The sequence below is a fragment of the Chiloscyllium plagiosum genome, unplaced genomic scaffold, assembly GCF_037043375.1.
Source record: "Chiloscyllium plagiosum isolate Xiang-an unplaced genomic scaffold, Cpla_swu_hap1 HiC_scaffold_24, whole genome shotgun sequence".
NCBI classification, from domain to species: Eukaryota; Metazoa; Chordata; class Chondrichthyes; order Orectolobiformes; family Hemiscylliidae; genus Chiloscyllium; species Chiloscyllium plagiosum.
The window spans coordinates 43,077,726-43,102,780 of NW_028270162.1; the positions used below are offsets into that span (position 1 = coordinate 43,077,726).

The 25,055-nt window shown below is 39.6% G+C and overlaps 1 protein-coding gene across 2 annotated transcripts in view; it reads left to right on the forward strand.

The window, feature by feature from the left end:
* The window catches only part of suds3 (SDS3 homolog, SIN3A corepressor complex component), a 61,293-nt gene that overhangs the window by 27,230 nt on the left and 9,008 nt on the right, over positions 1 to 25,055 (forward strand). For both annotated transcript variants that reach the window (XM_043715877.2, XM_088000114.1), the window contains exons 4-11: positions 7,305 to 7,376; positions 8,420 to 8,439; positions 11,476 to 11,632; positions 11,930 to 12,025; positions 15,765 to 15,826; positions 16,677 to 16,698; positions 16,842 to 16,947; positions 24,611 to 24,695. In XM_043715877.2, the coding sequence (XP_043571812.1) occupies positions 7,305 to 7,376; positions 8,420 to 8,439; positions 11,476 to 11,632; positions 11,930 to 12,025; positions 15,765 to 15,826; positions 16,677 to 16,698; positions 16,842 to 16,947; positions 24,611 to 24,695 (620 nt within the window). The remainder of the gene's footprint in view (positions 1 to 7,304; positions 7,377 to 8,419; positions 8,440 to 11,475; positions 11,633 to 11,929; positions 12,026 to 15,764; positions 15,827 to 16,676; positions 16,699 to 16,841; positions 16,948 to 24,610; positions 24,696 to 25,055) is intronic.

Sequence of the window (25,055 nt, forward strand, 5' to 3'; positions counted from 1 at the left end):
TCCTTCCAAACCCTTCCTATTCATATACCCATCCAGATGCCTTTTAAATGTTGCAATTGTACGAGCCTCCACCACTACCTCTGGCAGCTCATTCCATTCACATACCACCTTCTGCGTGAAAAAGTTGCCGTTTAGGTCTCTTTTATATCTTTCCCCTCTCACCCTAAACGTAGGCCCTCTGGTTCTGGACTCCTCCAAACCAGGGGAAAAAACTGTCTATTTATCCTACCCATGCCCCTCATGATTTTATAAACCTCTATAAGGTCACCCCTCAACCTCCGATGCTCCAGGGACAACAGCCCCAGCCTATTCAGTGTCTCCCTATAGCTCAAGTCCTCTACCCTGGCAACATCCTTGTAAATCTTTTCTGAACCCTTTCAAGTTTCACAACATCCTTCCGATAGGGAGGAGACCAGAATTGCACACAATATTCCAAAAGTGGCCTAACCAATATCCTGTACAGCCACAACATGACCTTCCAACTTCTATAGTCAATGCTCTGACCAATAAAGGAAAGCATACTAAACGCCTTCTTCACTATCCTATTTACCTGCAACCCCACTTTCAAGGAGCTATGAACTTGCACTCCAAGGTCTCTTTGTTCAGCAACACTCCCTAGGACCTTACCATTAAGTGTATAAGTCCTGCTAAGATTTGCTTTCCCGAAATGCAGCGCCTCAGATTTATTGAAATTAAACTCCATCAGCCACTCCTCAGCTCTTGGCCCAATTGATCAAGATCCAGTTATAATCTGAGCTAACCACCTTCGCTGTCTACTACACCTCCAATTTTTGTATCATCTGCAAACTTAATAACTATACCTTCTGTGTTCACATCCAAAGCATTTATATAAATGATGACAAGCAGTGGACCAGCACCGTTCCTTGTGGCACTCCACTGGTCACAGGCCTCCAGTCTGAAAAACAACTCTCCACCACCACCCTCTGTCTTCAATCTTTGAGCCAGTTCTGTATCCAAATGGCTAGCTCTCTCTCTATTCCATGAGATGTAACCTCGCTAACGAGTATCCCATGGGGGACCTTGTTGAAAGCCTTACTGAAGTCCGTAAAGATCACATCTACCAATCTGCCCTCATCAATCCTCTGAGTCTTTTGAAGTAGCAATGAGGTTTTTCAGACACAAAGCCATGTTGACTATCCCTAATCAGTCCTTGCCTTTCCAAATACACACACACATCCTGTCCCTCAGGATTCCCTTCAACAACTTGCCCACCACCGACGTCAAGCTGACCAGTCTATCGTTCCCTGGCTTGTCCTTTCCATCTTTCTTAAATAGTGGCACGACGTTACCCAACCTTCAGTCTTCCGGCACCTCACCTGTGACATTGATGATATAAATATCTCAGCAAGGGGCCCAGCAATAACTTCCCTAGCTTCCCACAGAGTTCTAGGGTACCCCCTTGATCGGGTCCTGAGGATTTATCCACTTTTATGCGTTTCAAGACATCCACCACTTGCGTCTCTGTAATATGGACATTTTTCAAGATGTCACCATCTATTTCCCCACATTCTGTATCTTCCATGTCCTTTTCCCCAGTAAACACTGATGCAAAATACTCATTTAGTATCTCCCCCATTTCCTGCGGCTCTAGACGTATCCAGCGTTGCTAATCTTGGAGGGGCCCTATTCTCTCCCTAGTTACCCTTTTGTCCTTAATGTATTTGTAAAATCTCTTTTAAATTCTCCTTAACTCTATTTGCCAAAGCTCTCTCATGTCCCCTTTTTGCCCTCCTGATTTCCGTCTTAAGTATACTCCTACTGCCTTTATACTCTTCTAAGGATTCACTCGATCTATCCTGTCTATACCTGACAAATGCTTCCTTCTTTTTCTTAACCAAACACTCAATCTTTAGTCATCCAGCATTCTCTACACCTACCAGCCTTTCGTTTCACCCTAACAGGAATATACTGTCTCTGGATGTTCGTTATCTCATTTCAGAAGGCTTCCCATTTACCAGCCATCCTTTTCCCTTTGAACATCTGTCCCCAATCAGCTTTTGAAAGTTCTTGCCTAATATCATCTAATTTACCCTTCTCAAATTTGGAACTTCAACTTTTAGATCTGATCTATCCTTTTCCATCACTATTGTAAAACTAATAGAATTATCCTCAGAAGACAATCCACGATACTGGAACAACCTTGAGTAAAGTCACAAATGTCCAAATGTTCCACTCTTTCTCTACGTATCCTTTGGAAGTAAGCATGAGTACTTCAGAAATAGATGCTGAAGAATGATAAGATATTTATTTCACACTTCTGAAAAATCAATTTTTCAGAATTCCAAAGTATCCATCCTTTGTTCTCCTTTTCCTTTTTCTGATTTACCTCATTTTTGCCTGCTGCTGGATCCCAGCTCTTCGGGCTCTCTTAACTTCTTTGCTATCAAACTGTGGATTCAACATCAGTTCTTAGATGAACTGAAATAACCTGTGCCAGAACATTTTAATATTTAAAACCATTGTCTTTGAGCTTTGCTACAAACTCTACCATTGCTGTTCACTGTCTTGCATTTTGTATTGAGCCAAACTGCTTGCAGTTTGGTGACTTTCTTAATTTTGAGAAAGCATTCTGACCCCAAGTCCTCTCCATTTACAAAAATTGACTTCTGTGTTATGGCTCACTGGAATGCTGAAAATCAGGCCCCACTATTCCTGGAGTTATCACAAAATTTAAAGATTTTATCAAGTATGCAAAATTCTCCAATTTATCTGACTTCAGATCTGGGTTATATGAAGCACAGACCAGGTTTCTTTACTGAACAAGAATCATTATTTCTTGCAACTAATTAGACTCTAGGTACAGGTAGACAATTACAAACTGTTAATTAAAATTCTTAATCCTCTTCTTAAAAAAAAATCACAAAACACAAATATACGTGTGCACCCAAGAGGGTAAAATAGGTTATTGGCAGGCAGGAAAACTGGAAAGATAGTTCAGTAATCTATTGATTCAAGCTTCTTTTTGCTGAGATGATCCTTATCAACTCCTGGCCAGTGAATTGCTTTGCAGCTAGTTTTTTATGGGAGCTTCTACTGGTTGGGTAGAACGTCTCTGACTTTGTTCATTAAAAGTCACAACTTACAAACAGCTACAGAAAAGATTCACTGCTGTTCTTCTGGTTTGAAGTTCTCTTTAACTGCAGAGAACACAGACTGCTCCCAAGCTGGGAAGAGCTAAACACCCTTCCTTATCTCTTTAACTTGTTCCCAATTCTCTTAGCTGAGTCATAGAGCACAGAAGAGGCCCTTTGGGATTAGTGTAGATAAGTCAATGGGCCACTTTCTAGCACTTAGCCCCTTGACTTTTCAAGTGTTTCTCCAAATACTTTATAAAGGTTTTAAGGTTGCCTGTTTGCACTACAATATAAACACTTTTCTTTTCCCCTCAAATCCCCTCAAGACTTCATACCCTTCAGCTTTAAAGTATGCCCCCACATTATTGATTGTTCAGCTAAGGGGAACAGCTATTTCCTATTCACCCTGTTCAAGCCCCTCAATCTTATACATCTCAGTCAGGTGCCCTGTCACTCTGCTCTAAAGAAACAGATTGAACCAGTCCAACCTGTCTTCATAGCTGAAATGCTCTAACCCAGGCAACATTGTGGTGAACTTCCTCCGCACCCGCTTCAGTGCACACTCACCCTTTCTATAGTGTGGCAACCAGAACTGCACAAAGTACTCCAGCTGTGGCCGAATCAAACTACTGTACAGTTCCAACATCATCTCTCTGCTCTTATAATCTGTACCGCGAATATATCAACTGTACTGACCTCATCTATACACCTGATCACCATCTCAAATAAATCAATCATATTTGTTAAGCTTGACCTCCCTCTGACAAAGCCATACTGACTATCTCTGAACAAATCTTGCTTCTCCAAGTGAAAGACGACGACTCTTAATTCTCTCCTCCTCACAGAATTTTCTGCAAATATTTCCCTACCACTGAAGTGAGACTTCAGGTCTGTATTTCTCTGGTTTATCCTTATTAACCTGCTTGAGAAGTGGAATCATATTAACTGTCCTCCAGTCCTCTGACACCTTCCTTATAACCCAAGAGGAATTAAAAGTTTGGGTAAAAGCTCCTGTGATTTTCTTCCTCGCCTTCCATAGTAGCCTGACATCCAACTCATCCAGAACTGGGGATTTGTCCATTTTTAAGCCTGCCACAACCTGCAATAGCTGCCTCATTCCTGATATCAATCTGCTAAAGAAACTCTTAATCCTGATCCCCAAATTCTGAACCTATGCCTGTCCTCACTTGGGAGGAAGAGGAAGTAATGTCCTCATTTAACACCCTATTAGTGTCCTCTGGCTCCATGCACAGATTGGCCTTACTCATTATCTGGTTATCCTCTTCCCCATAATGTACTTGTGGAATATCTTTGGATTCTCTCTAATTTTACCTACTAGTTTATTTTTCATGCCCCCTCTTTGCTATCCTAATTGCTTTCTTAAATCCCACCCCAGTACTTTCTGTACTCCAATAGGGCTTCCATTGATTTGCTCCCTTTGCACACACTAAAAGCCTTTCATTCCTCCTTATTGAGTAGTGTCATCTGTTGTGAGAGTGGATTCCATCCCTTAAAACAATGTTCTCTGTAGGTGTACTGCACGTGTGCACAGATTATAAGGAAAGGTTATAATCTGTGCACAATGAAAGACACTTAGAAGAACATTGCACACAAGAACCTGAAGGCGATGGACAGAAAAATACCATCTTATCTACTGAATATATCCAATATTTCCATTGTCCAATGAGCATCATTATTGCTGATAAAGTCCACCAGCAGTAGTAGAAGACTGGGGTAAACAAAAAACCCAAGAAAAGCTCAAAAACAAATTGGAAAAAAGACTGGGGAAATTCCACTGAATTTGTGAACTTGCTATATGCAAAGTACCTACACAACAGTCACTGAACTCAAAAAGTCATTCAATGTGTGTGAAATGCTTTGAGGTAGTCTGAGAAATGTAAGGCATTATGTAAATGTGAACTCAGTTATGTTTGTGAAAAATGTGATTTGCAACATCTAATGTCTGAAATGTTTCATATCTGATGAGCTTTTGAAAAGAATCCGAGCATAACCGTCCAGTGTTTATGCTGCAGAACTATGTTGTTAAACAGAAGTTGTATAACTAGTTATATTTGCATAGTGGGATTTCAAAGTCCTGTTCAAATTAATGTTGTTTGGTGACTGCTAGCGTCCAAATGAATTACATTAAAATCAAAACCTACCTGTTATTCCAAGAAAGTTGCATTTTAATACAAGCTGTACAAATGAAGACCACAGGTGCTTGCGAATTATAATTGGATCAACCTTCAGTGCACCAAGTCTGGTGACACCTTAAAACAAGGAACATGCAGAATAATGAGAAGCAGCATCAGGTGGAATTGAGACCTATTTACCAAACCTATATTGTGGCAGAGAAATCTCTCTTTTCTTTAATTGTACATTTTAATGTCTCTATGGCAAAAATAATTCCATCATGCAAAGCAGGAAGTAGCTTGTGAGGAGGGATGTGGTTGGAAGTTGGGGCTTTAAAATGTTGGTGGGTTGCAGAATTATGCTGCATAAGGTTTTGAGTTGGAGTGAGGATGGTTAGAGAAGAAAACTAGACTTGGGTCTGGAAGTAAGGAAGGAGTGAATGAATACTCTGCACCTTGGTTTCCCTTCTTTACCTGTAATGGGTGATGACCTGGGTCTTGAAGCTGATTGCAACATACTGTTATGGAATGAGTCTACTTTATATTTGTAAAATTCACATGATCAGGTATCACTTTGTTATGGTTAAAACCTCACTACATCAGCTATTGAGCATCTACTAACAGCCTCCTACTCTTAGCTTTCAAATATTAGTAGCTATGGCACATTGAGGAATAGGTTCTGGACTGGAGCCTTCAGGGCAATAATGACCACTCGACTTAATTTGACTGGGATCTGCCAGTCTAACTCTAAAGCCACCACCTCCATCTGGAGGCTGGAACCACGCAGCAAGCCAGGCAGCACCAGGAGGTGGAGATGTTGATGTTTCGGGTAACCCGACTTCAAGACTGGGGATGGGTGTAAGGGGAGCTGCAGATAAAGTGGGTGGAATTAAACAGGATTCCAGCTGAAGGTAAAAATCAGAAAGGATACTACAGGATTAGTTGACTCAACAGTTTTACTATCCGAACAACACCTATTTTTCAAAATTGAGTTCCTAATTTATAGTTTTCATTTAGAAAACTGTATACATTTTTCTTTAGCAAGGCAGCGAAGGTTTGTTATCCACAGTATATAAAATGGGTCAAATTTGATTTCAGTGAAGTGGTGTATTTAGCTTTTCACCAGAATGATTTGTTAATTTAGAGAGGAACCTCGATTATCCAAACAAGATGGACGGGCACCATTCGTTCGGATAATCAATTATTCTGTTGATTTGATTCACTGCCTTTCCTCTGGGGCTTGGAGTTTTCTTCTGTTAGGTCTGCTCCCTGTTCAGCAGACGAGGCAGCAGCATACCACATGCGAGCCAACGTTCCCCCAACCCTGTCCAACATAGACCCCCATCCACCCAACCCCCAACTCAGGCCACCTCCCCACCCCTGCCCCCCCTCCAACCCATCGTCTGCGCCCCTGGCCCCCAGTCAAACCCGGCTGCCCTGCCGCCCCCCCCCCACCCCCCACTCCCCTTTTTGGGGCAGCCAGACTGGACACCAGCAGTAAGCCTCACTCACTCACTCTTTAACTGCAATGTTTTGATAGGGCAAAGGTGGAACCTGCATAGGGCAATATTGGAGAGATTATCTGGGGAAGGTGGGGGGGGGGGGTGGTTTAGGTTACAACCCTGTGTAGAACTCCAGGGAAAGTTTTGGGAGAGAGAGAGGGCGGGAAGTCAGTCATTTGGAGACGGTGCCTGGGCTCCCATCGATCTTCAGGACCGTTCTCAGCAGCATTTCATTAAGCAGAGTTCACTTTTACTCACTGTAAACAAAAGACACGATCAGTGTTGGAAACGTGTCTTTGATGTAATGTTTCCATCGGGACCTTGAGATTTTTTTCGGATAATTGACATTAGGATAATCGAGGTTCCTCTGTATGTGAACAGCATTATTTTAATAGTATGTTGCCCTTCTTGGATTCATATTGAGCTTTTGTTTAAATTATATTGCAAAATTTGACTGATCAGATTAGCATATGACAGCATGACAGATTTTCAGGTGATGAATTACAAAGGTATTCTACGTATTAAAACATAAATTAATTCTTGATTGTAGCTGTTTCTATCATGTGGTAATGTAGGTACATTGCAAGAATATCAGAAAAGGATGAAAAAACTGGATCAGCAATACAAAGAAAGAATAAGAAATGCAGGTTAGTTCATGTGTTTTTACCTTAATGTTACATTTTTGTGTCTTTTTCAACAATCTGCTCTTCTGCAGTCCCTTCTTGTTGCTGAGGCTTCACAGTAACAAAAGCTTTTAATCAAGCGGTCATCAGCGTATCACAGCAGAACGTGAGAGCAGTGTTGAATGTGACAAATATTTTCCTCTGTCCTGTGGTTTAAATTTGTGTCTTATGTTGCCAGAAGCCATTTATAAAAAGCTATCAATCCATTCCTAAAAGAAAAGGTGTTAGCTCAAGGCCATTATTTTAGTAAAATCTCATCAAAAAAGAAACTATAATATATGCAATAATTTGCTGTGGCACGAGATTGAACTGCTGTTGGTTGTACATTTTAAATCTTTGGGAAGTTGCTGAGAGTGTAAGCTGATAATAACAAACTGCAGGAACCAAAATGAATAGAGAAAACTACTATGTATTTCCTTAATCAAATTGAAGATTAGGAACTGGGTAAGGGCTGAGAAAGTAGTACAAATGAGGTGGGTGAGTTCCATGTCTATTCAGATATGGAAAGAGGGTTTACTAAAAAGAGGCTGAAAAGAAAAGTAATATATCATGCATCTTTTTAAATCGCCAACAATAATTAAACTAACGGACTGAGACTCCGCTCGTGTAATCATTAATTTTCCACACCAGAGATGTTGATTGGAAGTTATTAATACTTGTCACCAAAATGGACATGATTTTACTTTCTGTGGCTGATTTATTTTCCATCCACTGCATAAATACAGCAACTACAAGCCATTCAGGCTTTTGGTCTTGGGGCAGATATTGCGATTCCTTTTGCATGAAACTAATAAAGGAACAGCAGTGCATCTGCTTCTCCCCTGAAATTGCTGAAGCATTTAGGTAAGCATCATTAGTTTGGTATTTTGACAGTAAATCGTGCTCCAGTTTATTTTGGAGATTCCTTCTGAAGTGAGCAAACACCAGAATTTCACATGTGCTCTCAAATAAATACTGTCAACTAATTATAGTGCCGATGACCATCTTTTCCATTCTTTTCCCCCTAGAGCTATTTCTCCAACTGGAGGTGAGTTTTGTTCCATTTTATTTTTGCCAACTGAATTCACTAAAAACATTTGAATAAAATATGACAGTATTAAGATTACCCTTTCCATTGGTGCCATATGTTGTTTGGGAAATGTCCAAGTGTAGTGCAATTTGAAGATGGAATGTAAGTTTGATTTTTGCTAAGGCTTCTCAATTCCTGACCTCAGCTATTCTGGATAAAGACTTGAGACTAGACTATGTTATGAGGAAAGGAACACTTACTAATTTTTCATTTGTTTATTTCCTGATGGTAGAGGTGGCAGAGGTCTGACAATAGACTACAGCAATTTTAGTGGCATGGGACTTGACCTGGGATGACTTGAAAATACTGAAAATGGCATAAAGATATTGGGTCAATGCAACGTTTGTGAAGGTTTGTAGCTCAGGTTGAGGTTTAGGGTGTAGGTTTGCTCGCTGAGCTGTAGGTTTGATATCCAGACGTTTCATTCCCTGGCTAGGTAACATCATCAGTGGCGACCTCCAAGTGAAGCGAAGCTGTTGTCTCCTGCTTTCTATTTATGTTTGCCCTGGATGGGGTTCGTGGTGATGTCATTTCCTGTTTGTTTTCTGAGGGGTTGATAGATGGTATCTCGATTTGTTTATGGCGCTGTGGTTGGAGTGCCAGGCCTCTAGGAGTTCTCTGGCATGTCTTTGCTTAGCCTGTCCCAGGATGAAAAAAACCACCATTTATCCTGGAACAGGCTAAGCAAAGACATTCAGATAAATGGGAGGTGCTGCATTTTGGGAAAGCAAATCTTAGCAGGACTTATACACTTAATGGTAAGGTCCTAGGGAGTGTTGCTGAACAAAGAGACCTTGGAGTGCAGGTTCATAGCTCCTTGAAAGTGGAGTCACAGGTAGATAGGATAGTGAAGGCAGCGTTCGGAAAGATGTTGTGAAACTTGAAAGGGTTCAGAAAAGATTTACAAGGATGTTGCCAGGGTTGGAGGATCTGAGCTATAGGGAGAGGCTGAACAGGCTGGGGCTGTTTTCCCTGGAGCGTCGGAGGCTGAGGGGTGACCTTATAGAGGTTTACAAAATTGAGGGGCATGGATAGGATAAATAGACAAAGTCTTTTCCCTGGGGTCGGGGAGTCCAGAACTAGAGGGCATAGGTTAGGGTGAGAGGGGAAAGATATAAAAGAGACCTAAGGGGCAACTTTTTCACGCAGAGGGTGGTACATGTATGGAATGAGCTGCCAGAGGAAGTGGTGGAGGCTGGTACAATTGCAACATTTAAGAGGCATTTGGATGGGTATATGAATAGGAAGGATATGGAGGGATATGGGCCAGGTGCTGGCAGGTGGGACTAGATTGGGTTGGGATTTCTGGTCGGCATGGACGGGTTGGACCGAAGAGTCTGTTTCCATGCTGTATATTTCTATGAATCTATGACATGCCAGAGAATTCCCAGAGGCCTGGCACTCCAACCACAACGCCATAAACAAATACATAGATCTCGATACCCCTCAGAAAACAAACAGGAAATGACATCACCACAAACCCCAGGAACCCCACCCAGGACAAACCTATAAATAGAAAGCAGGAGACAACAGCTTCGCTTCACTTGGAGGTCGCCACTGATGTTACCTAGCCAGGTAATGAAACGTCTAGATATCAAACCTACAGCTCAGCGAGCAAACCTCACCCTAAATATTGGGTCAATGTCCTATAACTATAGCAATGTAACAGATGGGGCATATCTTTACAACTTCGCAAAGTGTAGTTCTCCATTTTCTACAATTTCAGACATGTTCAGTATAGAAGATGGGAATTCCTCAGCAGAATTCCTGCCTTGTGGATCCAGAAGTGGATTGGGAAGTGTGGTGGAAAATAGCACAAACGTCATTCAACTAAGAAGGATAAAGATGAAATGCTTTTAAGGAATAGAATTTCACTCTCTGTCAGCTGGCTTAACTGAAATGTTTTGGACCTGTAGCATATGTGAGGAGAGGTGATCTGCTTCCACATCTCTGCTGGTGTTGGGGAGAAGTTAGCTATTGTCACACTCTTGAATTTAAACCTGCAGATATTGATGAAATGTAACGTAAGTGTTTTCAAGCTTAAGATCTTTACAGGGTTTACTTCCTGCCAGTTCAGCAAATACTTAAAGATTAAAAAAAACACAAATTAGTGTAATCCGAGACAAAGGCATGATTTGTAGATTTGGGAAGGACTACATGATCGAATCCATCTCTCAAAGATCTTGATCTGTTTCAGAAACTAGCTTTGCAAGATATAAGTGGCTGGCATTAATGTTGCAACTCCTAATCCTTATAGTTCAAATTGCTTCTGGTTTTTGAATTTAAGAAAGGAAATGCAAGAGAGGCAATTAATATTCAATGAAAGACTGAAACACAATTGCACAAGAAATAAAAACAAAGCTCTGGAGAAACTCCACATTTCTGGCAGTATCTGTGGAGAGGGAAATAGTCAATGTTTCAAATCCAATTCTGGCTCGTTGAACTCGAAATGTTAACTCTTTCTTTCCTATCCACAGATGCTGCCAGATCTACTGAGTTTCACAAGAGCTCTCTTTTTGTTTTGTGCAATTGTTTTATTCCTTCACTGAGTTGTGTTTTAGATTCCCATGATTGAAGTATTTGAGTAATATCTGTAGGTGAGTTTCATTTTCCAGTTTCAAATTGCTTAGTTGCAACTTTTAGTGTTGAATTAATATGAAGTATTGCAAAGCTCACAGTTATGTTGTAGTGTTTTCGCTCGAGTGTACTTTATTGATACAAGATAAATGTATAAATCTCCAAGAATAACGTGGACTTAATTCAACAAAACAAGCTTGTCTCTTTTTTTTGTACGACTGTGCCAATTTTATGGTGCATTTTATTTTTATGCTTTCAATTAAACTTCAAGCATCTATTGCCTAAACATTTTGTGACTTTCTCATGATTTATGTACAGTCTGTAGGAAGGCTGCTAACCGTTTTGATTGATCTGGACATACAGGTGTTTTTCCTTTAATTACAAATTAGGTGTCAAAAAGTTTTTTATTTGTTCCAGACAGAGCAAGTGGAAAGGAATTATATTAAAGAGAAAAAGGCAGCAGTGAAAGAATTTGAAGATAAAAAGATTGAGTTGAAAGAAAATCTGATTGCTGAATTAGAAGAGAAGAAAAAGCTGATTGAGAATGAAAGACTAACAATGGAACTCACTGGGGGTATGTTGCAGGAATATTTAACATCCTCTGCATCCGGGTTGTTAGCAATTTGTTTCAGATTTTGACCAGATTGAATTGTTCTTTCGGTGCATTTAACTTAAAAAGTATATACAGTTATTAGCTGAAAAATTGCCTTAATCATAGAATTAACCTGTAGCCTTTTGAGGTTCTTCATTGATTATTTAGTTTTCCTGTTCCGTAGATGTGTAACAATGTCTGTCTCTGAACAGGTTGATTAGGAAAAATATAGTTAGCCCTTGACATTACAGAGTATAATGTATCAATTTATTATTGCAGATTCTATGGAGGTTAAGCCGATTATGACCAGAAAGTTGAGGAGAAGACCCAATGATCCTGTACCAATTCCAGACAAAAGACGAAAACCTGCACCTGATATCCTTTTATTAAATGAAATATCTACTGTTTGGAATGTTCCAGTTATATTATTCTGTTGTAAAATCAAGGATTATTTAGTGTGTTTTAACTATCAGAAATGTTTGTTGCACTGCTATAATTTTAAAATTAAATGTTTCAGGTTTTGAAATTTGTTTGTTTCAATTCATGTATTCCAAAGTAAGCAAATATGAATGGTGGTAAATGTTTACTTCATTTTTCTACAACATGGCTTTTGAAAACGATTTTATATCAAGAACTGGATACTAATACCTCCTATTGTTTGACAAATATCTGCTGGCTCTGTTGAATTTTCTTTTAGTTCAAAGGTAAATAAAAGAATTTGAACTACATTTGGTTTCTATCGCTTCGCCACCACCCCCAAAAACATCTCTCATCCCCCTTCTCCCTCCATATTCCTGATTGAAGGGCTTATGCCCGAAATATCGACTCTCCTGCTCAGCAGATGCTGCCTGACCTGTTGTGCTTTTCCAGCACCACCCTTTTTGACTCTGATTCTCCAGCACCTGCTTTCTCGTAGATTGTGGAATGGTCAACCCACTGCAAAATTTAGGTTTGAAAAGTTTTTGGAGATCTTTTCTAGAAGAATGTTTCAAAGCATGATTTATGAAGTGGTGCAGAATGGAAATGCTCTAGGTTTAATGTGTTAATTTTAGGATTAATGCATCTGGATGTATATCCTAACTACAGAGCATCCTTTTTGTGATCTTCAATTGGAATAAATAAACTAGCGTGCACCTAAACAGAATGAAACTATGAGCAGATACTCGCCCAGAAGAGATTCCAATTGCCCAATTATTTCAAGCTCTCCTGGCTGCATCACTGCTCAGACCACACATTCATCCTCCCAGTTCTATACTTAGTTCTGCATGTTACCAAGAGTAACCTGGGCATGAGGTCATGACTGCTTATTTCCTATTTAGGAGCAATAAAACCAGTCGTTAAATTCTGATTACATTCCCCTCCTTATTTTGTTGACAATAACACGGACCCTATCTGCTGGTTGTTCGTCTTCCTCCCTGAAGGTGCTCTCCAGCTGCTGAGTGATAGCTGGCACCAGGAAGACAACATACAATCCTAGTTTCATCTCTGCAGCCACAAAAGTGCATGGAATTCACTTTGGTTGTACTCCCCACCTGATCCCTTATTTTCATCCATGTTCAGATTAAGTATTGGTTGGAGAGTGAGATACACTCGGGGGCCCTACTGTACTGTGAACCTATGTCTTTGGCACCTGTGAGAAGCAAACAAAGAGGAGATGTTGGCACAGTCACCATGACTGAGAAGAGAATTGCAATGGCCTGGTGTTCAAAAGGAGGAAGAGCATCTAATAGAGGGCACCAGTGAGAACCAACCAAAATGGATTATAGGAGATTTCAGTGCAATCACCATGACTGAGAAGTGGATTCCAGAGGACTTGATCTTCAACAGGCAGAAGAGCATCTAACAAGGAGCGCTATTGAGAAGTGACTGAGGTTTCTGACAGAAGTTGGCGCAGTCACCATGACTGCTAGTTTTGAGTAGCAGCCTTACCTTGAGTAGCAGCCTTACCTTGAGTAGCAGCCTTACCTTGAGTAGCAGCCTTACCTTGAGTAGCAGCCTTACCTTGAGTAGCAGCCTTACCTTGAGTAGCAGCCTTACCTTGAGTAGCAGCCTTACCTTGATCAGCAGCCAGGATCTGGAATGAGAGAGACTGAGGAAGGAAGCAAGGACTGGAGCAGATATAAAAACGTGAGACTGGGCATTAACCTTGATCAATGACGTAGGGTGTCTCACTTAAGCTGCACTTCATGACATCACAAGTTCAGAAGTAACATTTTGGATAGAAAGATTCCTGATCGGTAAGTAGTAGTCAGGTGATTTTTTTTTTCCTTACCTTCAATTTCCATTCAAGTTTTCACACCCATAAGATTTCAGAGTAGTCTGATAGGTTGCTGGTTGAGTCAAACAGTACTGGAATTTAGAGTGGTACCTAGACTGTTGTTTGCAGAACAGTGCATGTAATCTTAAAAACAGAACTGTGAATGCCAGAAATCTGAAAGAAAAACAAATTGTGGAAAAGCTCAGCAGGTCTGGCAGCTTCTATGGAAAGAAGTCAGAGTTAATGTTTTGGGTCGTGTGACTTGGGTTGAAATCCTTCAGGGACTGATGGTTAAATTTAAGCAGCTGTGGATAGTGAGGAGGATTGCCAGAGGATACAGCAAGATAGATACGTTGAAGACTTGGGTGGAGAAATAGCAGATGGTATTTAATCCGAACAAATGTGAGATGATCCATTTTGGAAGGTCTAATGCAGGAGGAAAATATACAGTAAATGACACAACACTTAGAAGCATTAACATAGAGATCTAGGTGTGTAGGTCCACAATTCGTGGAAGTGGCAACGCTAATGGATAAGGTGGTTATGAAGGTATATGGCATGATTGCCTTTATCGTTTGGGGCATAGAGTATAAAAATTGGCAAATCATGTTCCAGCTGAATTTTAGTTGCCCCAATTGGAATATTGTGTATAGTTCTGCTCACCTCACTACCAGAAAGATGTGGAAGCTTTGGAGAGAGTACAGAAAAAGTTTATCGGGATAATGCCTAGTTTGAAGGGTATTAGCTGTGAAGGGAGACTGGACAAAAGTAGTTTGTTTTCACTTGAACGTTGAAGGATGAGGGGCTACCTGATAAAAGTTTACAAAATTGAGAGGCATGGATAGGATGGATTGTCTGAGTCTTTTTCCCAGGATAAAAATGTCAATTACTAGACGACATATGTTGAAGATAAAAGGGGAAAGTTTTAAGGAGCTGCATGGAATGCAGCGGCGGTGGTACAAGCAGATCATTAACAATGTTTAAGAGGCATCAGATCAACGAATAGACAGGGAATAGAAGGATACGATTACATAGAGAAAGAAGAGTTTTTTAGTACGGGCTGGTGGGCTGAAGCTTGTTTCTGTTCTGTTCTTTATTCTTAGCTTGATGTTCATCCAATCTTTGTCTCTCCTTACATGTGCTTAAGGTATGGGGTGATCACAAACAATAAAAGTATCCACAAAACCCTGGAATATCGGAAGTTCAGCCGATTCACGTGCAGCAAACTTTCTGAAAAGTAGTGTGATACTCAAACCGTTTTTGTGATGTTGATTGAGGATAGAATACTGGGATAACACCTTTGCTCTTCAGATTAATAGTGGGGAACTGTTTAGGTCCACTGGAGAGGATGAATGGGGCCTAAGTTTAACATAAAAACTGAAAGAACTGCGGCTGCTGTAAATCAAACAAAAACAAATTGCTGGAAAAGCTCAGCAAATCTGGCAGTATCTGTGAACAGAAATCGGAGTTAATGTTTCAGGTGAACTTTGCCAGCAATTTCTGTTTTTGTTCCCAAGTTTAATATCTCAGCCAACATCAGTAGGTCAACATCAGTAGGTCAACATCAGTAGGTCAACATCAGTAGGTCAACATCAGTAGGTCAACATCAGTAGGTCAACATCAGTAGGTCAACATCAGTAGGTCAACATCAGTAGGTCAACATCAGTGCTACATTGGAGTGTCAAGTACTTGAGTGGGACCTGAATCCATGACTTATTTGGCGATTTTGTTACCAGTTGAGTCACTGCTGACACATGAAAGAACTCCTTCAAGGATCAGAATACCTTTAAACTTTGATGCTTTGATATTCATAAAAGGTGTAGGAAGTGTTTTTCTCTTTTCCTTAACCAAAAATACCGCAGTTAAATTATTTGTTAACAGATGAACAGATTATGGAAGATCTACGAACGCTTAATAAGGTGATTTACATTGGCCATTTGGCAATAAAGGGCAAAGTTACTATGTTTAACCTTTTTGTTTGCACACGATTACATGTGTATGACATATGTCATCTTGCACAGACATGCATCTTGAGCTTTGTAAGATCCATATTGTGCCTATCATCAAAGTAATCGCTCTCAGCAAACTTTGCATATTACATTTATGTGTAATGCTGTTCAAGGTAGAAAATATGTAGGAAAGAACTGTCTGTACACTACAATAATTTTACTATGAGCTTTGTTCTGTTCCTCCATGAATGTCTGTATTTGGTCCTTTTACCTTCCAGCTGATGAGCATTCTCTATAGAAGACATGGGCTATTGTATCTCAGTATCTGTAACTTGTTAAATATGCACACAGGTTTTTTTTAATTGGAGACCGATCATGATCTTATTTCTAAACTGCTTTTCAATGCATGGAAACAGGTCCTACCCAGACCCTGTGTTTGGGCAAGATTCCATTCAACACTCCAGTGTGATCCAGGCCCACTAATGACTGGTTTAGTCTCAGCTATTGCCTCTGTGTTACAGGGATAAGTTGTAGTTGGCAAGCTGGGGTGGGAGGAACAGTTTTTTTTTGGTAGCATTTTAGCCTGTAACGTCCGTTGGGCAAGTTTTAAGTGAATACAGGGTTTAATCAACATGATATTTTAAATACTTTAACAAATTAACAGCTTTGTTTAAGCAATTGCAAACTATTACAGATCAATAAGATGCACAACCCTGAAGCAGTGACTTAAATTTGATGAGCCTGTACTCACTTAATTGCTGAAGGTGACATTCTAAAAATGTTTGATTCTCAATTTTTCTTCTCTTTTCATTCCCTACAGCTCAAATCTCCAAAAAGACCAGGTAGTTGCACTTCTATAACTATTTCCCCACATAGTTACCAGACATTTCTTTCTAAAATAATTTATCTCAAAGGAAACAAAAGATAGTGAAACAGTCTGACTTTGCAGTCTTTACCTTTTAATTTTGTGCTTCTGTTTTGACAGCATCTCCATCTTCTCCTGAGCACCTTCCGAGCACTCCTGCAGAATCACCAGCACAGAGGTATGAAGCGCGAATAGAAGATGGAAAATTGTATTATGATAAGAGATGGTGAGTTAGGCAGTTTTATTTTTCCTATTTACCATTGCTGTTATGGTTATCATTAACAAATATTCTGAATTCTCGTTGTTTGTCGCTGAAATGAACTGTAATAATATTGTATTTCTAAGGATGCGAAATAATGCCTGTTATCGTGTTGTCTTTAAGTTCCTATAAAACAAACTCGTCTTTTAAATCCTATTATCACTGTTTTGGCTCCTTCCTTAAAATGTGATTTCTGCATCCAAAGTAAAAGACCACTAGATGGTGGTACAAGCCCACTATTTCCAAATTTTCACCTTGGCCTTTCTGTCCATGGTTAAAATGCAGTGAAGCAGTTGTGTGAGTACTTTAATTGTTTTCTCAGGATTAGTAATGCATGCAAATCCATGTTTCAGTGATCAAATGTTTAAATTATCTTGACCACTGTGATTGGGGGGGGGGGGCGAAGCCACTAAGAATTGATTAATGCATCAGCATTATAAGAAAGTAACTATTTTAAGGGTGAAATTCTGGTCATGATGGTTATTTAATTGCTTCTCTGAAGTGGAAGTTCCCTTGGAGATATGTAGATGGGATTGAGAGAAAACATGAACAGTCACCTTCATACCTTAACAAAAAATAAATGCTTTCTGATCCATTTTTTCCCCGATAGTTGCACTGTAAGGCAATATTCTATTTTATTTTGCATTCCAGTCTTTTCTAAATGTGTCTGTATCAATGTTACCATTTGTCAAGTATTCCAGGTGTTTTCTTTTTAAATTTAATATGAAAAAATGTCACTTGTCTACTTTGTTTTCCTTAAGCACCTTACTTATTTCATGCAAATTAAACCTAAGATTTGGAAGTAGGACTTTCATCCATTTGAGCCTGCTCTGTCTTAAATAAGATCATGGCTGATTTTGATATGTTGTCAACTCTGCTTTCCTGTCTGTGCCCCCATAATAATCCTTGACTCCTTCGTCTATCAAAACTCTACCTAACTGAATCTTGAATATTTTCAGTGATCTCTGAGCCACTGCTGCATTTTGAGGAAAGTAATTAGATTAGATTATTAAATTACATTACAGTGTGGAAACAGGCCCTTTCGGCCCAACAAGTCCACACCGACCCGCTGAAGCGCAACCCACCCATAACCCTACATTTACCCCTTACCTAACACTATGGGCAATTTAGCATGGCCAATTCACCTGACCTGCACATCTTTGGACTTTGGGAGGAAACCAGAGCACCCGGAGCAAACCCACGCAGACACGGGGAGAATGTGCAAACTCCACACAGTCAGTCGCCTGAGGCGGGAATTGAACCCAGGTCTCTGGCGCTGTGAGGCAGCAGTGCTAACCACTGTGCCACCGTGCCGCCCACAAACATTGTGAATCTCTGAATTAACAGTGCGGTGATAATACAGCCAATCCATCGCCTCCGCTAATACTACATACTAATGAGAAAAAAATCTTTTAATCTCCGTCAGGGAGTGGGTCTGGCCTTGACCAAACTGCTCCATACCTGTTCCAACTGGGATCGCAAGTAAATAATAAAGTGCAAAATCATTCGTGATGACTGCAATGCTGGAACAATTCTGTGATGTTTCTCCCAGTGTTTTTTTTTGCCAATTATCTTCAATCAGAATCCTCTGGTTACTGGCCATTAGTGCCTTTTAGAAGCAGTTTCTCCCTATTGACTCTTTCACTTATAATTTTGAACCTTTCATTCAACTTATTACATGAAAGAACTCTAGCTGAAATCATATAGTTTAGTGTAGTGCGGTGATTAATTTTATGTCCGATAGTGCAGGTTCATAGTTCCTTGACAGTGGAGTTGCAGGTAGATAGGATAGTGAAGAAGGCGTTTGGTATGCTTTCCTTTATTGGTCAGTGCATTGAGTATACGAGTTGGCAGGTCATGTCGTGGCCGTAAAGGACATTGATTAGGCCACTTTTGGAGTATTGCGTGTAGTTCTTGTCTCCCTGCTGGAGGAACAATGTTGTGAAACTTGAGAGGGTTCAGAAACGATTGATAAGGATGTTGCCAGCGTTGGAGGATTTGAGCTGGAGAGGCTGAATAGGCAGGGGCTACTTTCCCCAGGAGTGTCGGAGGCTGATGGGTGACCTTATAAAATCATGAGGGGCATGGATATGGTAAATAAACAAGGTATTTCCCCTGGGCTGGGGGAGTCTAGAACTAGAGGGCACAGATTTAGGATGAGAGGGGAAAGATTTAAAAGGAACCTAAGGGGCAACCTTTTCACACACACGGTAGTGCGTGTATGGAATAAGGTTCTAGAGGAAATGGAGGAGGCTGATACAATTACAACATTTAAAAGGCATCTGGATGGGTATATGAATAGGAAGGGTTGAGATGGATAAAGGCCAAATGCTGGCAAATTGGACTAGATTAGGTTAGGATATCTGGTCGGCATGGACAAGTTGGACCGAAGGGTCTGAACATCCCAATGACTCTCAGAGGGAGACCTTGTATCTTATTTTTGTCTCCTCTAGTTCAAGTCTCTCCCACATAAGAAAACATGTTCCAGTATCTTTAGGTTTGCTTCCTACGTCCTCAAGGTTTATTCCAATAATTCTAATTTAATAAGATCACCTGTCATACTTATGAACTCTGGTGGGTATAGGCCCAACCTGTTCAACCTTCCTTCATAAGGTAAGTCCTTAAGTGCAGGAATGAATTGACTGAGTTTTCTCTGAACCTTTTCTTTATTCTTTCATGAAATGTGGTGACGGCGAGATATCACTGAGAAGACCATTTGTTGCCTGTTCTTAATTGCTGTTGAATGGCATGGCTTGCTAGGCATTGTGAGATCAATTAAGCGTCAACTACTGTGGGTCTGGACTCACTTGTATGTCAGACTTCCTTCCCAAAAGGCCATTAGTGAACCAGATGGCTCTTTGTGGCAGTCACTGTCATGGCACCATTTACTGATACCAGCTTAAAATTTCATATTTTTTTAATTGACTTTAAATTCCACCAACTGCTATAGTGGGATTTGAACACAGCGTTAGTGTGGGCCTCTGGATTGCTAGTCCAACGGCATTATGACTATACTATCACTTCTAATGTAATTATATCCCTTTTCAAATAAGGAGACCAAACTCCTAACCAGTACTCCAGATGAGCTCTCACCAATTCTCTATACAGCTAGAGTAAACCTGACATATCTATGCTCTATTACATTGTCCTTGTGGGCTTTGACTGAATAACATCGGGTATAATGTGATGGAGGTTTTAGTTGAAGGCTGAACTGATACTCATAATGAGTTGAAAAGTGTGGTGTTGGAAAAGCACAGCAGGTGAGACAGCATCCGAGGAGCAGTAGAATAGATGTTTCAGGCATAAGCTCTTCTTCATTCTCCTGCTTCTCAAATGCTGCCTGATGTACTGTGCTTTTCCAGCACCACAATTCTTTGACTCTGATCTCCAACATCTGCAGTCCTCACTTTCTCCAGATTCTCAGAATGGATGATCATCTTTATCTTTAAATTGCTAACCTTAAATATTTCTCCCATTACCTAATTGACTGGTGTACTTACACAAAACAACATTATTTTATGGAACATTCAAACGCTAACTTAGACTTGGATATTCCCGACTCAGGCGACTGACTGTGTGGAGTTTGCACATTCTCCCCATGTCTGCGTGGGTTTCCTCCGGGTGCTCCGGTTTCCTCCCACAGTCCAAAGATGTGCAGGTCAGGTGAATTGGCCATGCTAAATTGCCTGTAGTGTTAGGTAAAGGGGTAAATGTACGGGAATGGGTGGGTTACGCTTCGCAGGTCGGTGTGGACTTGTTGGGCCGAAGGGACTGTTTCCACACTGTAAGTAATCTAATCTAATCTAATTATCAGAAATTAATATGTTCACATTGTAGATAATTGTTAGCAATGTTTCAGAATGCAGAACATGGAGTTGTGCTGCTGTTACAGGGAAGAATTGAACGATAACTCTTTTTTTGTTCGGCAAATTCCTCAATTAGTGTGTATTGTGATCAACTTGTAAAGACTGGACTGTCATACACATTCTTTTAATGTATAACAGTAATGTTTACATAATTAGAGCTAAACCTTTAAATGCACTAAAGTAATGCTATTAGCACTGACTTAGTTCATGAGTATACAAAGTAAAAGTATACTATGTATTACTGAGCTGTCCTTGATTGGAAAACTTCTATTCTAGATCACATTTTACACACTTTTTATTCCTTTCTTTTGTTAATCTCCACTTTATCCAGTTGGGGGCAGCAAACTACTTTTTACTTTCTCCATCCTTGCATTAAATTTAAGCCTTTTAAATTTCAGATTTGTTCCTATAATTTTTCTTATTTCATCAATGGTAATTTACATGAACAGCCCCTCAATAAAATGTAAGATACTGATTTACTTCAATATGGGCCTCCATGTCAAAAACAACTTACAGGTTAGTCCACTGCTAGGTAACCTGTTTCCTGCCCTTGCTTATAACAATGCTATCTCAGCAGCCATCACCTCTACATCTTTCACTGTCTTCAATCACTAATTTTGTTCTCCTTTCCAGTTTCTCTCTATGGCATTCTGAATTCCAGTTCACGCCTAGTTGAAACACTTGAATAGATTCCTGGTTATGTGGCTGGATATCTAAGTCTAATTTCTGTGATGTCACGGACTGGTCATCTCCTGATGCTGTGCATCATTGTGACATTTTTTATTCGTTCTCTCATCTTTTGTTCTTACTCAGGATAAAATTGGATGGGAGGTGATAGACTTGTGTTTTAGTGGTAATGTCTCTATTTCTGGGCCTAGAGGTCTAAGTTCAAGTCTTACATGCTGCAGAAGTGTGCCATAACCTGTCTGAACAAGTTGATTCAAAATATCTAAAATTGAATCCAGTGCTCAGTCGTCTTCTATTTGGCGCTCACCATGGCCAATTAATGTAGAAATGCGTTTTTAACAAAAATTGAATATTGGACTGTTTAGCTAAAGTAGAATTCAAATGAGATGATGCAATAAGATTAATGCTGCAGTATGAAATTGCTTCGCTGAGTAGCTTTATTACTGAATTTTTTTTATCATTAATGAGCAAGTGAAAAATTTAAAATGGCTGGCCTAAGGAGATTATAATTTTCTTGAAAAACCAAGCAGTACAAATGTTAATTATTGAAGTCTCATCAGCTCATGGCTCGGAGTAAAATAGGAACAGGAACTGACCATTGAACTTTCAAGCCTGTTCATTCATTGACTGGATTATGACTGACCTGTATCTCCATTTCATTTGTCTGCATTTGATTTGCATCTCTTGATGCCATGACCAAATAAACACTCGCTGTTCTCAGTCTTTAACATTTCTGTTGATGTGTTATCCACAGCTACTTGGGTGAGCGAATTCTATATTTCTATAACTGTCTGTGAAAACTTCTTTTTTATTTCAGTCTAGAATTATCAAGTTCTAATTTTAAGATTGGTTCCGATTGCCACATTTTAACAAATAACCCCTCTCAGCTCTGTTACATCATGTTAAACAACCCAATATGTTGTCCCTGAACCATAAAGGTGTGCAACAATTTAACCCTTTAAATTCTGGCACACTTCTGGTAACTGGTCCAACGTTAAGAATCTCCATCCTGAGGTGAAGCATGCAAAACTGAACGCAATAACTCTAACCCTATCAGAAATGGGGGCTTACCAAGGTATAGGACAAATGAAGTGTAACATCATCTCTTTTATTTGTATTAATTCCCTCCAGAACCCTCCTCAGATCACAGAAGAACAGTGTAATAAACCATGCTAAATCATTCTAGAGTTTCAAATGGGAATCTTATAGTTAAATAGTTCAAACTATTTCCTCAAAAATGTCAATGCTGTATAGTTTTGATTTAAGTTTGACTTCAACAGTGGTCTTTTTTTAAATAACTGAAGTTCAACAGGTCCTCTGATTTCAGATGTTGGTCAGGAGATGGAGATTCCAAATATTAAGAGCAAGAAACTAATGGATTTTTTTTTAATGTAAGCTGAGTCAGACTTGTATTATAGCCCATTTTGTTATTGTGGTATTGTTAGCAACAAGACATTGCGCAAAGTGAAAAGAATACCCAAACTTTTGAGTATTTAATCAAGTTCAAGGCTAAAGTTTGAATTGCCACTGGTAAAACTTGTAAGTGAACTTTAAGACAATTGTGAGACCTTGGTGTTCTTGTATCACTGTATGGGATTAAATGATATTTAAGCCTCAGGTTAGAAGTATTTGTTGCAGAATCGCAACAAATAAATCAGAGTGGGGATAGAAGGCAGATTCAGATCCAAACCTGCTTCGTGGAGAAAGGGAAGTCCCTCAAATTTATATGTAACCCAAAGCTGGCACTGGCTTAAATCAGAGTTTATTCATCTACCTGCTTATGACACCTGTGATGGAGTTTGACAAATTTGAAGGATCTGAATAGTCAGCAATTCTGATTTATTCAATTGACTCAAAACGAGATGCACTGTTTCTAATTGACAAAATTTGGTCCTTCCACTCCATCCTGAATTACTTCCTTGTAAAATGGCTGGATATTGATTTCACTCTTCTATAATGTTTTCGACTGATTTATTCTCACCTTGTGACATTTTGTCAGGCTGCCTCAATCTTTTTTTCTTGAACGTAGAATGTGAAAACTAATCTTCTTTCTTGTGTAACATATCCACTCCAATATTTAGGCTGTAATAGCAAAGGATGAAATCGAAAGAGACTTAAAATTCAGGAGTCTAAGATTATTAATATTTTCAGAAATGCAGCATTGGTTATTTAAAACCTATATCAATGATGGAGGCTGGGGGAGGTAGTACCATATTTGGGTTTACTTTTGAATATGTTACATTAATAAATGGTGCAAGTTATTTTAAGGATTTAATTTTGGTTATTTATTTCATTAAACTGGAAAATGTAGCCTACTAACATGGTGTTTCTGTAACCAAACTTGAGACGAAGGAAAGGTAACTTGTGATTTGATATCCTCTAATCAGATCTTCAGAGAAGTTGATTGTTTTATAGTGTAGTAACTGTTGTCATGTAGGCACGTAAACAACAATGAGTTGAGTAATTAGTTTTTCTAGATTTTCTTTTACGGTTGCTGAGGGGAAATGTTGGCAGGAGACTGTATACCCAAGTTGGTCATCTTTGAATAAGTTACGAAGGGCTACTAGGGATGGACAATAAATGCTGGCCAGCCAGCAAAGCGTATGTCCCATGAGAGAAAATATAAACACAAATTCTGCAATTGTTCAATACTCGCAGAACAGACCATATCTTTGATTTCATCTCTTTCAAAGGGACAGAGTCCATGACATTGTAGTACTTACTTGGTATCGCACTGATTTGCTTGTAATGGGTTCAGGCACAGGAATTGGATATGGAAAAGAATACAGTAGTTCCTCTCCACCGTTCCTGCAGAGAATATGTTCCAAGACCTACTGCGGAAGTCCAAAACCCCGTTTAGGAGCGAACCCATCCATTTAAATGGAAAAATTTACCTTACCAGCAGCCTCCTGGTCCCTGGTTCTGGAATGTTCCCTTTCATATGTTTAGGCTGCAGTAAACTGCGGGTAACTGAAACCGTGGAAAATGATTCTGCGGATACGGGAGGGTCACCTTGTATTACACTTAAAAGCGATAATTTTGAAATGTGCTTACAAATGTTTTCATTCCTTCTATAGGTATCACAAAAGTCAGGCTATCTATCTGGAATCCAAGGATAATACGAAGATCAGCTGTGTAATTAGCTCAGTTGGAACAAATGAGGTATTATTATTTCTTCTGAATAGTGTGTCTTGATGCTTTAGCTTTCTGACAGATATTTTAATTTGGGTACCTTCTCTTTAAAGCCTGATCTGGTAACTTCATTTAAACAGCTGTTAAGGGGAAAGCCAACATGGAGCAACTGCAGGCCCATGGCTTAAGGACTGTAATGTTTGACTTTTAAGTTTATTTCTTTATTTTTCTACTTTATATTAAGAATTACTGTAAGTTTGAACTTTTTAACTTATTTATTTTTCTATTTTTTATTCCTAAGATTTTGTACCTAGCTACCTTTGTACTTTAAGATGGTGCCAGGAATGGCAACTTAGTATATTTTTCACTGTGTTCTTGTACTCCTGTGCT